General features: G+C 42.7%; 1 protein-coding gene across 1 annotated transcript in view; it reads left to right on the top strand.

Moving 5' to 3' along the window:
- EXOG (exo/endonuclease G) overlaps positions 1–12,627 on the top strand; it is a 120,206-nt gene that overhangs the window by 64,369 nt on the left and 43,210 nt on the right. The window contains exons 3-5 of the mRNA XM_086941455.1: positions 571–710; positions 3,226–3,302; positions 8,660–8,774. Of these exons, the coding sequence (XP_086797581.1) occupies positions 571–710; positions 3,226–3,302; positions 8,660–8,774 (332 nt within the window). The remainder of the gene's footprint in view (positions 1–570; positions 711–3,225; positions 3,303–8,659; positions 8,775–12,627) is intronic.

Genomic DNA, 12,627 nt, shown 5'->3' with positions numbered 1-12,627 from the left:
CTAACCCTGCTGATCACCATTTATGAAATCTAGGTTTGGCCATTAAATTACAAGAGGAAGATCCCAGACTCCTTTAGGGAACACAACATTGGAGCTATCCTAGATCAAGATTTATGTACGGTGCACAAGGTTTTGAAACGTTCACTTTGTCTCGCAAGGTGCCAATGGCGCTACCGAAGCAGCTCATAGGGGAAGAGTAAGAGATAGAAGCCACCAATCTGGCCACCATTTGCTGGATGATGTGGCATTCTTTTAGTAGGGTGGCGAGTACCTCCAGATAGAGTGCATTCGCATAACCTGTTCATGACCCTATTAGTTAAAATATAGTTTTGTATGTGGGTATCCATTACTCTTGTTACCGACAGGTGGTAAAGCACAAAGATTTTATTCGTTTTTGCAATGAAGCAAAACTGACGCCACTTTTTAATTTCACTGATCTGTCATCTGTTACGAACTTAAGAACGCAGTATAAAAAATGTGGCTGTATCTTATTTCTAGGATTGCGCGTTTCAAAAACAAATGGTTTGTATTGTAATGCTTACCATGCAACTTGCATTGCTCCTCCTCCAGGTACAGCCGATCGAAAATATTGTAAATTCAAGCCAGATCCTAACATCCCACCAATATTTACCGCTACCAATGAAGATTATTGGAAGAGTGGCTGGTCGCGAGGACATATGGCACCTGCCGGAAATAACAAGTTTTCGACGGTGGGGGCCCTTTTTATATTACATAAGGATTTAAGACATGGGTTCAAGAAATGCTTTCAAATTCTGGGTGTGCATGCTTCATAATCTGCTATTAAACGACAGCCTCTGTATCAAGGACAGTGTACCACTTGTGTTGAACTTTTTTTATAAAGTGTTGTTACTGCCACTGGTGTCTTAACTGGCTTTGGAAAATTGCTTTGAAGATAGAAAACATAAGACAACTTGAGTTACCGATATCTACTTATTTCCTGCTTTTCAAAAGCGTGTCTACCATGACGCAATCTAATCAGAAATCTCTTGCTTGCCATCACTCTGAACCTCTGATGAACACGTTCTTTCCTTGTCTTAAATTAGTCTGAACTGTCTGTTATGCCACGTGCTTGGTCTTCACTAAACACCGTAGGAATACATCCAATTATCGTGGCTCACCATCCACTGTGGACTTTCAGTGCATAAGATGATAACTCAACAGATATACCAACCTCAAGGTTAAAAACACTTAATTGTGGATGAGGAAAGAATCCACTTTTTTATGTCCTGTACATATACCTTGCAATTGCCTGACCTGTTTGGAGGAAGGTCCTGTGGAGTGCGTTTGTGTGTGTAATTATTGGGGTCTCGAAGCATTATTAAAACGAAATTTCCTCAGTGTGTTCCTCATTACTCCTGTAAGCTAGAAAAACAAACCTACTACCTCAACTTGCTCCATGTTCCCATCCCCCTCCTTTCAAACAAGGTGAAATATTTTTCTGTCTCCTCCTTTTGCAGTCTCGCCACTTTATCGCTCAAATAAAAAACATTGGCGCCCTACCAACTCTTCACCAACCTTTGGATTGTTTTTTCCCTTTCCCCAGGAGGGAGACAGAAGCTGTTAACATGCTCTTGAAACTCTCACAGCCGCATAGCTGCTAGCAAATGCTCCCACTTTTGTTCTCCTTGGTCTCTTACGAACTGAAGTAGACTACCTGAATTACCCCTCTCGATTCTGAAAGCATGTATCTTTTGCAATGGTGTGTTCGGCCTAATTTTCACTCCTTAAGACCCAGTCCTGTTTACCCCTTTCTATGCCTGAAAAACAGTCTGCCTGCACCCGTTGCTTCACACATTCTCACCTTGCCCTTTTCCTACCAGAACATCTATCTTTCTCAGATCACCGAAGGTGTATACGTGCTCTGATGCTATTGCTTGGAAAGATAGGTGTGTCTGCCTCGTCTACAGGGATGATGTCAAGATTAGACCTCAGCGGAGTTCCGCTATGTGGAACTCCGCGAAGTGACCAAAAAAATCTGCAGTGCTACGTGGAGTTCTATAATCGTCAGAGTGCATTAGGTTGTGCCATTCGTGCTGAGTTTTAGCACCCGGTGTTTGGCCCGCGCTGGAAAATCATCACAAATGGCACCGTACGCACTGCAAAAGTGTGCTGCTTATTTCTGCTGCTCGAGCAGATGTTCTACTCGAGCTGCAGCTTCCTCAACGTGAACAGAAAGTTTCTCAACGCAAGCGGTTCTGACTATCCGCAACCGCCTGCATTGAGAAATCTCGCTGAATGGTGGTCTAGCGTTGGATTTTCCAAGCTCGCGAGCAAGGACAAAAACTCTGCTCCACGAAGAACTCCGTGTGATCTGCGGAGTTTGGAAAACTCAGAACACAGCAGAGTTCACCTCCTCGGCCTAGTTAAGACCTAAAGAACACCTCCGTACATGCTTACTGTGATGCATGAGTAGGGCTGCTCAAGTGTTCTTTTAGCGCCATCTTCAGGAAGTGAACACAAGGCCCAGGCAGGTTACTGTCCTGCTTGATTAAGGCCAATGCTGTTTGTCTTGTCCCCATCTACGTAAATGTTCAAGTCTCCTATGTGAGAATCCTTGCTGAGAAGCACCAAGAAATCCTCTGCCATATGTTCTTCACTTAGCATATTGGCCTTGAAAGCAAGAACACCATCATTGTTTAGCTGTAGGAGGACAGGGTAAGGGATTTGTAAAAAGTATGGAGGCCTACTTAGATCATTCCTTGCCCCGACTCTGGGCATGGTCTTTGGTTCACTGGAAAAGTGCACCTGATCACTTGGATTCTACTTTTTAGTTGCTGGAGAAAGCTTAACTAAAACGTAGTTGTCTGTACTAGAGTGTACATATGCTTTGCAATGGAAAATGCACTAACGGATGGGGGCAGTAAGGCAATTAAATATATCTTGTGGATCCATTATTTCAAAATGCTGCTTCGTGATTTTCTTAAATGCGGTGCAATAAATGCTGCGTGGTTTCGCTGCAGATATCAACTTTTAACTTGCATTTGCTGCTGATTAAGAGAACTGCAATGTGTGAATGCTGCTTGCCAGACAGTAAATAGCCCACTTGTATCTTTTTTTCCTTATAAAAGCATGGTTATGCTTACTTCTGGCTAAAGAGCTCTGTCATCATCCTTGTGAGTTAAGATTTCAACCACTTTCATAGTGCGCCCCTACACACTTCACTATTTCATTATTTTAACTGCTGATTTATTTTTCTTGTTACAGGAAGCAATGGCTGAAACCTTCTATTTGTCCAATATTGTGCCACAGAACTATGAGAATAATGCTGGATTCTGGAACAGGTCAAAACTATTTTCTTGTAAAATGTTCATTAGTCACGTTTATTTTATTTCAGTGCTTTGCCTTGGTTCCCCTGTTATATTCCATATAGGTACCCTATATAGGTGCAGGTAAACACAGCAACCTTTCACCTAAATCCTTCCCTACATTTCATACATAACTGTTCATAGGGACTGACCTTTTACCTAGATACAACACTGCATTCAGAACACAGGTTTTTCCCTGGTTCGATACTCATACATTATGCATGAGGCTTCTTGGAAACACAGAAGGACTCAAAGCAGGACGAACTGTAGCATGGATTTCTGCTCCTATACAGAACTGTGCATAGAGACTTAGAACCTCAGTGAATTAGGGTGTCCCAAAACTCACCTTAGTATCCAAGATCGCCTACCAGACTAGCAATCAGTGTGTCATTGGTACTTACAAAACCCCAATGATTTAGACAACCCAGAACATGGACTTAGAACACCTCAGGAAACGTGGAACACATGAACACTCTTTCGTTATACTAACATATCAATCCAGAACGAGGAGTCAATGAGGACATGTGCAAGTTTGAAATGTTTATTTCTAATGCAGTGTTCTCAAACGCAGTATCTTAGCTAATAAAAGCAAACCTATTATAAAGATCAAGGTTAACAGCATAGTTACTATTCCATAAAATACAAAGGGTGAAAGCATGTTAAAATGCTAAAGGAAACAGGTCTAAATAAAACCTCAGTTTACCCTCCCTAGCTAGTATATTATATTATGTTATATCTACAGAAGGTCTCTTTGGGTTTTAGAAGGGCGGGCCCATACCTTTGGGTTCAGCAGGAATGGATCACATCATCTCCTACACCAACACTCTGCATACAGATATTCATCAAGCGTGCCACTCCTTCCTTGCGCAGTGCAGTATCATTTGCCCCTAAACCCAAAGTTGGCCACAGCTGCATCCATATTATGTCTACTCTGTGCGCTGATCAATCCAAACAATAAGCGCTGTGTTGAGATAACCTTGAAGGCCTCAGCACTCACTGTACAGACATAGCTTACCAAGCAAGACTGATATTATAAGCAAACATGTTATTCTCGTGTAAAGCAAAATACCTAACTAGGCGAAAAGCATTAATAACAAAATGTGTTGTGTGCAGAGGCTGCAGGAAAGGAAAAATGGCGTTTAAAATTCTAACTAGCACATGCCAACTTAACACAGTGCAAAGGTGAAACCAATACACAAGACAGAACATCTCCTGTATAATATCTATGTGAAACTTCAAACCCAACGTCTTCCTTTAGGCTGACACAGTAACACACAAAGGTAGGACTCCAGGGGAGACCTGTGGGTATATATACATCATGTCTTGCTTAGACACTCTGAGGAGACCGTGCCTTCCCGGCTGACACACTGACCAGGGACGCTGAGGTTCCTGCATTCAGACACTCCAGCTAGCAGTGGTCTAACATCCCTCGCCAACTCTAGATCAGGACGGGGTGCCATATTCTTTCCTTACTCCGGTAATGGGGCTGGCTAGACCGTAGAGGGATTCTTCGCTTAGCGCATAAAGCATAACCCCTACACCAATGCTAGATACATTTAGGTACATCTAGTTAGGGAGGCATTGTAGGAGTACGCACTTTCTTATCATGTGTTTTATGTACTTGTATATATTCATGATTACTGCAAGGTGGTAGAACTGTACCATCCCTTTATTTTCATAGTACTGCTAATTATATATCTCTGCTACTGTCTAATGGTTCTTAGAGCAAATATATTCTACATTAGAATAACAACTGTCCAGACTGTTTATTCTGTGTATCTCTGAGACAAATGAAGTAAGCACGAGTGACTGAGCGTAAAGTAGTATATTGTTTCCAGGATCCTGAGGGATCAGGGTTGTCATGTTCTGAGGTTGCCAGAAACTATTCTCTCCCCGATAAGAAGGAGATTCTAGTGGCACTGTGAGCTAGCTTATGCAAACAGGTTAGCATCGGGTGGGGGTGCTCTCAACCAGTCTACCACAAAACCCACAGTTTGTTATCCGAACGTTCAGATCCTTTATAGAATATATAGGAACCACACAACACCCCAAGAAGCAGATATGAAAAGAAAATCTTTATTAAATATGGGTGTGCGTTTTTACGTTCCTCTAGTTTTTCGAAACATTTATTTGATGGGGAAACAAGATCCTGCAAATTGAAATTTAAAGTAATTCCTATTAGTTTACTTTCTATAAACTGTAGGAAGCTGGGGGTATGCATGCATCCCTAACTGACAAAGGAGGTGAAAACTGCTGAGGGTAGGGTGGGGTTTAACCCACCCATGTCTCCTGGGAGCGTTGCTATTGTATTCTATCAAATCATTGCATCCTCCTGAGGCTGAATATTCTCACATCCTCATACCAACCCCCCCAATCAGGCCATACTGACTATTAAAGTCCCTATCATGGCTGCTGTGCTGAATATTCAAGAGCATTGCATCCAAAACGTTTTAGAACCATGACCCACTTTTCAGAACGACAAACTTTTGTGACTCACCTAGCTTTAAAGGACACACGATTGCTGATTCTTTAATATAACTAAAGCATCGTGTGGTAGCTCACTAAAATTCATAGACGGCACATTTTCATTTGAAATGGCCACTAAATTTGCACAGACATACAGTTTTACAGAAAAAATGATGTACACAAATGATAATTTGTAGAAATCGTGTTTCTGTGAATATTTATCGTTTGTGCATCACCAGGTAAAGTGTCTTAATTTGTTTTGATCCTATTAAAATCTTTGTTTCCATCACATTTCAGAATTACACAATAAATATGCTTCATTATGCTTTCCTAACAGCTAAATTGTAAACACCAATCTCCATGTTAAAAAACATAGGCAGCAACTTTTCAGAAGACATAGCCTGACAGTTGACATCTGTCTTTGAAGCCCAGTAAATGTGACAAGATAAATACAGAATTTAAAGGTGGAGCCAGCCGATACAGAGAGAGAGAGACATCATTTTAATTAACTCAAGAGGTCATGGTCCACGCCAGACCAAATTAGGGGCCCAATTATTAAAGAAAGTCTCAAAAGTGCACCCATGGAATATGTCCTTGCATTAAGTGCAGCTATATGGCTTTCGTGAATTCCCAAGAATTTACAGAAGTAGGACAAGAAATAGTACTCCTAGAAAATATTTGTGAACTGCATTTTAGCAAGAGCAAATATGCATGTGTAGTTTGTTCGTGCAAAAATCTGAGTGTTTGCAATTTCACTTTCGCTCCAACACTTTTTTTTCCAAATCTGGAAGAAAGTTGATGTCTGCCATTGTCAGGATTAAATTTCCAACATTTCTCAGTATGGGAAAAGATTACAGAAGAGTTTTTGAAAACCTTTTAAAACATGCATATTAGTAGGTTTGCACGGACTCCAAAGGGCATTCTAACCCTGGAACTATTGCTTTCCACTACCTTCAACCCAAGTATGTAGATCTGCAGAAACGTGGCAACATAAGGAGATTGCAAGTATTCAAACACGACTATGGTATGAGCCCTTTCATAATCAGAGAGGCTATATCAGAGCTCTTATACAATGAGATTGCTGCCATAATGTGTGGCCGCTTTACTGGTACCAAAGGGACAAGTGGATTTTGTTACAGGACAAGTAGATTTATGAAGCATACTGCCCCATGTACAACTAGATATTTTATTAAATTCCACACCCCTGTTATTTGGGTAATAAAAAGGGCCTGGTGGCAGCCATGATACCAGGGGCTGCCAGTCATTATGCTAGAGGCAGTGAAGCTAGGTCATGATACCATTGGCTGTCAGTCATGATGCTAGAGGCAGTGAAGCTAGCAGTCATGATACCATTGGCTGTTAGTCGCGAGACAAGGAGCCTGTCAGACATGGAACAAGAGGCTAGCAGTATTGGTGCAATAGACATGGAAGCAGGCATGCGTGACACAAGAGACACTGAGGTTGGCAGTCATGATACCAGAGGCTGATATGATACTAAAGACACAGTGACTGGCAGGCATGACACTTGAGACTCACATCCATGATACTAGAGGCCGGGAGGTTTGGCAATTATGACAGCAGAGTCTGGCAGTCACGATTCTAAAAACAGGGAGGGAGGCAGTCACAATACTATAATCATGGGGACTGGCAATTGTAATACTATAATCATGGGGACAAGGAGTATGGCAATCACAATACTAAAAGCTTGGAGGCAGGCGATCATGGTAGTAGCGACCCGGAGGCTGGCAGTGATGATATCAGAAGCTGACAGTTGTGATACTAGGAACATTGAGGGTGACAGTCACGATTCTAGAGACTGGGAGGTGGACAGTCACGATCATACAGACAGAGAGGATCCTTTACTCTGTGATGATTCAATAGAAAAAGGCAATAGTGAAGTAGCACAAGAGAGAGGGTCTGACTCTGAGTCTTCACGCCAAAGGATGGCTGAACTTGCAGTCAACAGTGTAGCGTGGACCCCATAAAGAGGGGCAAATAGCAGTAAAGAGGGGTCCTGACACCACAGGAACACACAGTCGGATTCCTGAGACAACGGAACCCCAGAGACAATGGAGATGTTGGCAATCACGTTCCCAGACACGTTTGAAACTGGTAGCCAGTGTCCATGGGTGCTGAATGCACGGAGTTCCTTTTTCCTCGAATCATACACTCACCCATAATCTTTTGGCTGACAACACTATTCTGGTGAAAGCCCATGGAAATATAGCGTCTGCGGACCTCAGAGGAGCTCCTGGATATCAGGTCCCCCAGCGCAAAAGTGATCAGAACCATTAAAGTGCAAAGCAGGGGCAGGCAGACCACGGCACAGGCACTGGGACTGGCAGCCCAACACACAACAGAGGGAAAAAACGTTTTGAAAAGTAAAAAAAAAAAGTGGATGGGGTGGACAAGGCAGAGTCTCAGCAGAGCTGAAGAGTGAAGAAGAGCGAGGAAGCGACAGACTGTTTGCATCTTCCAGTGCTATGCTTGCAACCTTTAACATTTTTCCTTTACTGAAGTAGTCTCCCAAAGGATCAAATAAACCGCTACACTGTAAGGGAGCTGTAGTTGGCTGGTGCTCCTGAGTAGGAAACAGAAATGATGAATCAGGAGTGCCAACCAATAAGGAGGCACCAAAGATGACCATTGGAGACGTGAACTAATGGTAAGCAGCAGGCAGAAATTCCCTCCATAGATTGATGACAGCAGGTCTTGCAGACATTGCATGCACTCTGCCAAGGCTCAACCTAAAAATATGTTAAAACTTGCTGACATCACATTGGAATTATTGACTGTTATTGTAATGCATTTTCAAGTTTATATTTTTGAAAGTTCATTTTAAGTATACTTAATTGTTGTACTTGCAGGGTAGAAATGTATTGTCGTGATTTGACGGCCAATTTTGAAGATGTTTGGATAGTTTCTGGACCACTAACACTACCTCAAACTGGGGACGATGGAAAGAGAAATGTTATTTACCGGGTGAGGAGTTTCATTTGAATTTTTATATTCAGTTGTTGTGCTAGCAGAGATTCACATTTAGATACAGCGTGTTGATGCAAAAAGTCATTGAAAACGTGGTCTCTAAGCACAAAGGGAAGATTTAGTTTCTGGCAGGTGATACATAATTGGTGATATTTCTTTTACGGTTATAAACATATTGCGAATAAATAATTAAATGCTTGTTTAGAAAATATTAAATGATGTCACTGACCATGTTGAGTGATGTAATATGTGAAGTCATAAGCAGTGCATTGCCGGGCCGTAAGTTATAATTAGCTCAGCTAACTATAACTGCTGAATTTCTCTTGTTTTGTACAAGTGAAATCTGAGCCTAAATATAACGTGCCTGTAACCTTTGTTTTTTTCCATTGAATTTCTAAGGTCGTTTTCATTCTGTTTCCTAACTACAACGTCCCTGTAACTGTTGTTTTTTTCAGTGAATTTCTAAGGTTTTCTAAATTCTATTCCATAACTAGTGGAGGAAGGGGACGGGGCCTCCCATAAGCTCTCAGCAATCCAGCTGTGTGGAACTTATCGGCGGTAACACGAGGGTTATTGCCCCCCCCCACGGACCCTCACCAGCCAAGGGGACTTCGTCACCCAGCAAGTTGTGCTCCAAGAAGCCCCTTTGCCGAGTGGTTGAGAAAGGAGATGGGCCTGAAGCGACTTCCCCGGGGACAGTGTTTAAAAAAATATATATTTATATTATTATTTTTGTAATGGGGATCCCTAGAGCCGAGGTTTCCCTCAGGAACTTCATTTCCTGGGGCTTAGCCTTTTTCATAAAATATAGATTTATAAGGGGAAGGGGGCTGTGTGTCCCCCATGCCCCTTCCCGGGCTGATTTTGGCCCTGGGTACCCCATTCCCCAGGGCTTGGCCTTTCTATTTGTGACCTATGCTTGGGATGCAGAGAAACAGATGAAAACTCAGCTTTCTGGTAGCCGGAGCTGTTAGACAGCTCCGGCTCACAGAAAGCGAAGTTAAGTTTGCTTTTGCTTGGTGGGAGCTGTCAGTTCCCACCAAGCAAAAGCAAACAGCTATGTCCTGAGGGTAGGCACCGTGGGAGGTACTATGAGCTGGCCCTGGGGGGTTGCGGTCCCCAGGGACATCCATGGCTCCATGAGGGGGGTTATGCGGCCCCCTCCAACATACAGGTTAGCCCCGGGGAGGTGGAGGTTCTCGGGCTGGGGGTCCACCACAAACCCCCTGCATGAATGTATCTCAGCCGGAGGGTGGTGGTCCCCACGTATATGAAGGGGGGGAGGCGTGTGGCTCCCCCATTCATTTTATAAATAACTCTGGGATGTGGTAGTCCAAGAGGCTGCAGGGGGCCGTCAGGGCCCCTTCCATTTCTTAATAAACATTAGCCCCATACATATTGTTAAGTGCCCCAGGGAGGTAATGGCTCCCAGGACTTTAACAAGCCCTAGGAGGGCGGAGGAGACGTGTGCCCCTTCCTATTTTTAAGGCATGTGGACATGACCCACCCGAGTTTTTTGTGTTTTACCCCAAATTTGTGAATATCACAATTTGACTGTATTTTTTTGGGCCTGTTTGGATCCCTCTGAGAACTTTATAGTGTCAGGGTATTCCTATCCTGCCTTTTTTTTAGCCTTGGCTTAAGCAGAGTCCCAAGATGGCTGCCAACACTTCCTTATTGAAGTGTTGACAGCCATTCAGCGCTCTGCATTTCCCTGCATGAGTTTCTTTTTTTGTTGTTGCAAAAACCTCATGGCCACAGAAATCACAAACTTTAAAAAAAGTACTCAACAACTACTGAATGGATTTACACCAAAGAACTGAAAGTGTTATCTGCGTAATCAAATCTTCCTTTCTGCCAAATTTGGTGTAATTCCGTCCGCTGTTGCTTCGACTAAAAGTCCTATGGGAATTAAAATTGGAAGCAAATCTTTTTTTGACTCCCCTCTTTCTCTGTTCCAGCTTAATGTATCACCCCGAAACAACAAGAATCACCAGGGCACTTTTTGGGGAAAGTTTCTAGAAGATTCATCAAAAGGCGCGAAAAATATAGGCACGTCAAAAAGCGCTTTTCCTAAGGAAACATGGTCCTAACTATAACTTCCTACTGGCTATCGCCAGTAGGTAATATATAAAAAAAAATATTTTTAATGTTCACAATGTATATTTTATATCACACATTGTAGCACTTTATTTTCATGAGGGGTTAAGCCCATTCCAATTTCAACAATTCCACTCATAGAATTTGAATTTCACATAGCTAAAGGTGGTAAGCCAAATCACAAATATATATATTTTATGTGGGGCTTTAAACCACACTTCAGCAGTGTCTAGATCTGTAAATAACAATTGATACTTTTACCAAATGTAACTGTATTCTGTGTGCTGACTTTGGAAGGTCGGAAACCTGAGTGGGCCTGCCTTGGATTCGAACATGCACCCGTTCGATCACACAAACTGCAGTTTAAAAAGAATATAAGCAAGATTGCTGATTGGTGGCTTTCAAAATAAAATGGAAGCAAACATATTTGCAATTAAATAAAAAACTTACAGCTAGATTCATGAAAGAAAAATCGTCTCGCAAAGGGCCGGATTCTGCGAATCTGGCCCTTTGCGAGCGCAATTTTTGCCTTTGGGATTCATCATCCCAAATGCAAAAATCGCTAATTGCGAAATCGCATATTTGCGAGGAATTACATTTAAGGAATCTCTATTAGAGATTCCTTAAATGCAATTCATTATCCATTTATTATTTGCGAAAACGCTATTTCTAGCCGCTATTTACCGCGAAGTGTAACTTTGTGGTAAATAGCGAAAACTTAGAAAAATGCATTTTAGTGCTTTTTTCTAAGTGGTATGTTACACACACACATGTCCTTTGGACATGTCTGCGCGCAACATCAGGCTCCATTTACATTTCAGGGGTGCAACAGGGTGTCCATTGGACACCCCTGCACCCTTGAAATCGCAAAATCAAAATGCGGATCGCTAATAGAGATTCGCACATTGATATGTCTTCCCATTCATTCCTATGGGCCTTTAGGCCTTTGGGCCTTTAGGCCCATAGGAATGAATGGGGAGTTATTCCTTATTTGCGATTAGCAATTTGCTAATCGCAAATAAGGAATGTGTAGGAATCGCAATTTATTTAGCGATTCCTACATGAATCCCGTTTTGCGAGTCTGTAATAGCGATTCCTTAGTACGTTTTTCGGGCTTTACATTGTTCTTTCCTACCCTGGAAAAGTTGCACTGCTGGCCTTGTTAAAAGAAAATTGCCAATCTTCTTCCTGATAGGAAGGGGGTGTTAGAGGAGCTTGTAAATACCCATAAATGTGTAAGTTTGTAGGTATGCACAAACCCTTAGGGTATTCCAGCCTGTAACAGCCCCTTCCCGCCCACTCCTAGTCCCATGGAATAGTTTTACTTGCACAAAAAAGTTTATGTGACTTAATCCTTTTACAAGTACATAACCGACCTTTGTGCAGGGACCTGTGCACATGTAGCTTTGCTCAGAGGCATGGACTACGTTGCTCTGCAGAACTCACCCTGGGGACTAGCAACCCCGGGGGATGTGGGATTCACTCAACACGTATCTAGACTCATACGAACCCCCTTGAATCCATTCTGGCTCCCTTGGCCCACCCCCCTCGGGGGAGGGGAACAAGCGTTTAGGCAATGCTCCCACCAGAGGCTGAGGAGACACCGGGAGGGCCTTGATGGAATGCCAATCCAGCCACAGGTTAACAAGTGGGATGTCAGATGACTATAACCCCAATCAGACTCGCTGCTACAGAGCCTTTCTCTTATCCTCCTCTCACCCCTTTCTTTCCTGTCTCTTTCTTTCACCCT

Source organism: Lissotriton vulgaris, chromosome 10, assembly GCF_964263255.1.
Source record: "Lissotriton vulgaris chromosome 10, aLisVul1.2, whole genome shotgun sequence".
Taxonomy (NCBI): domain Eukaryota; kingdom Metazoa; phylum Chordata; class Amphibia; order Caudata; family Salamandridae; genus Lissotriton; species Lissotriton vulgaris.
This window is presented reverse-complemented; position numbering and strand designations above follow the sequence as displayed.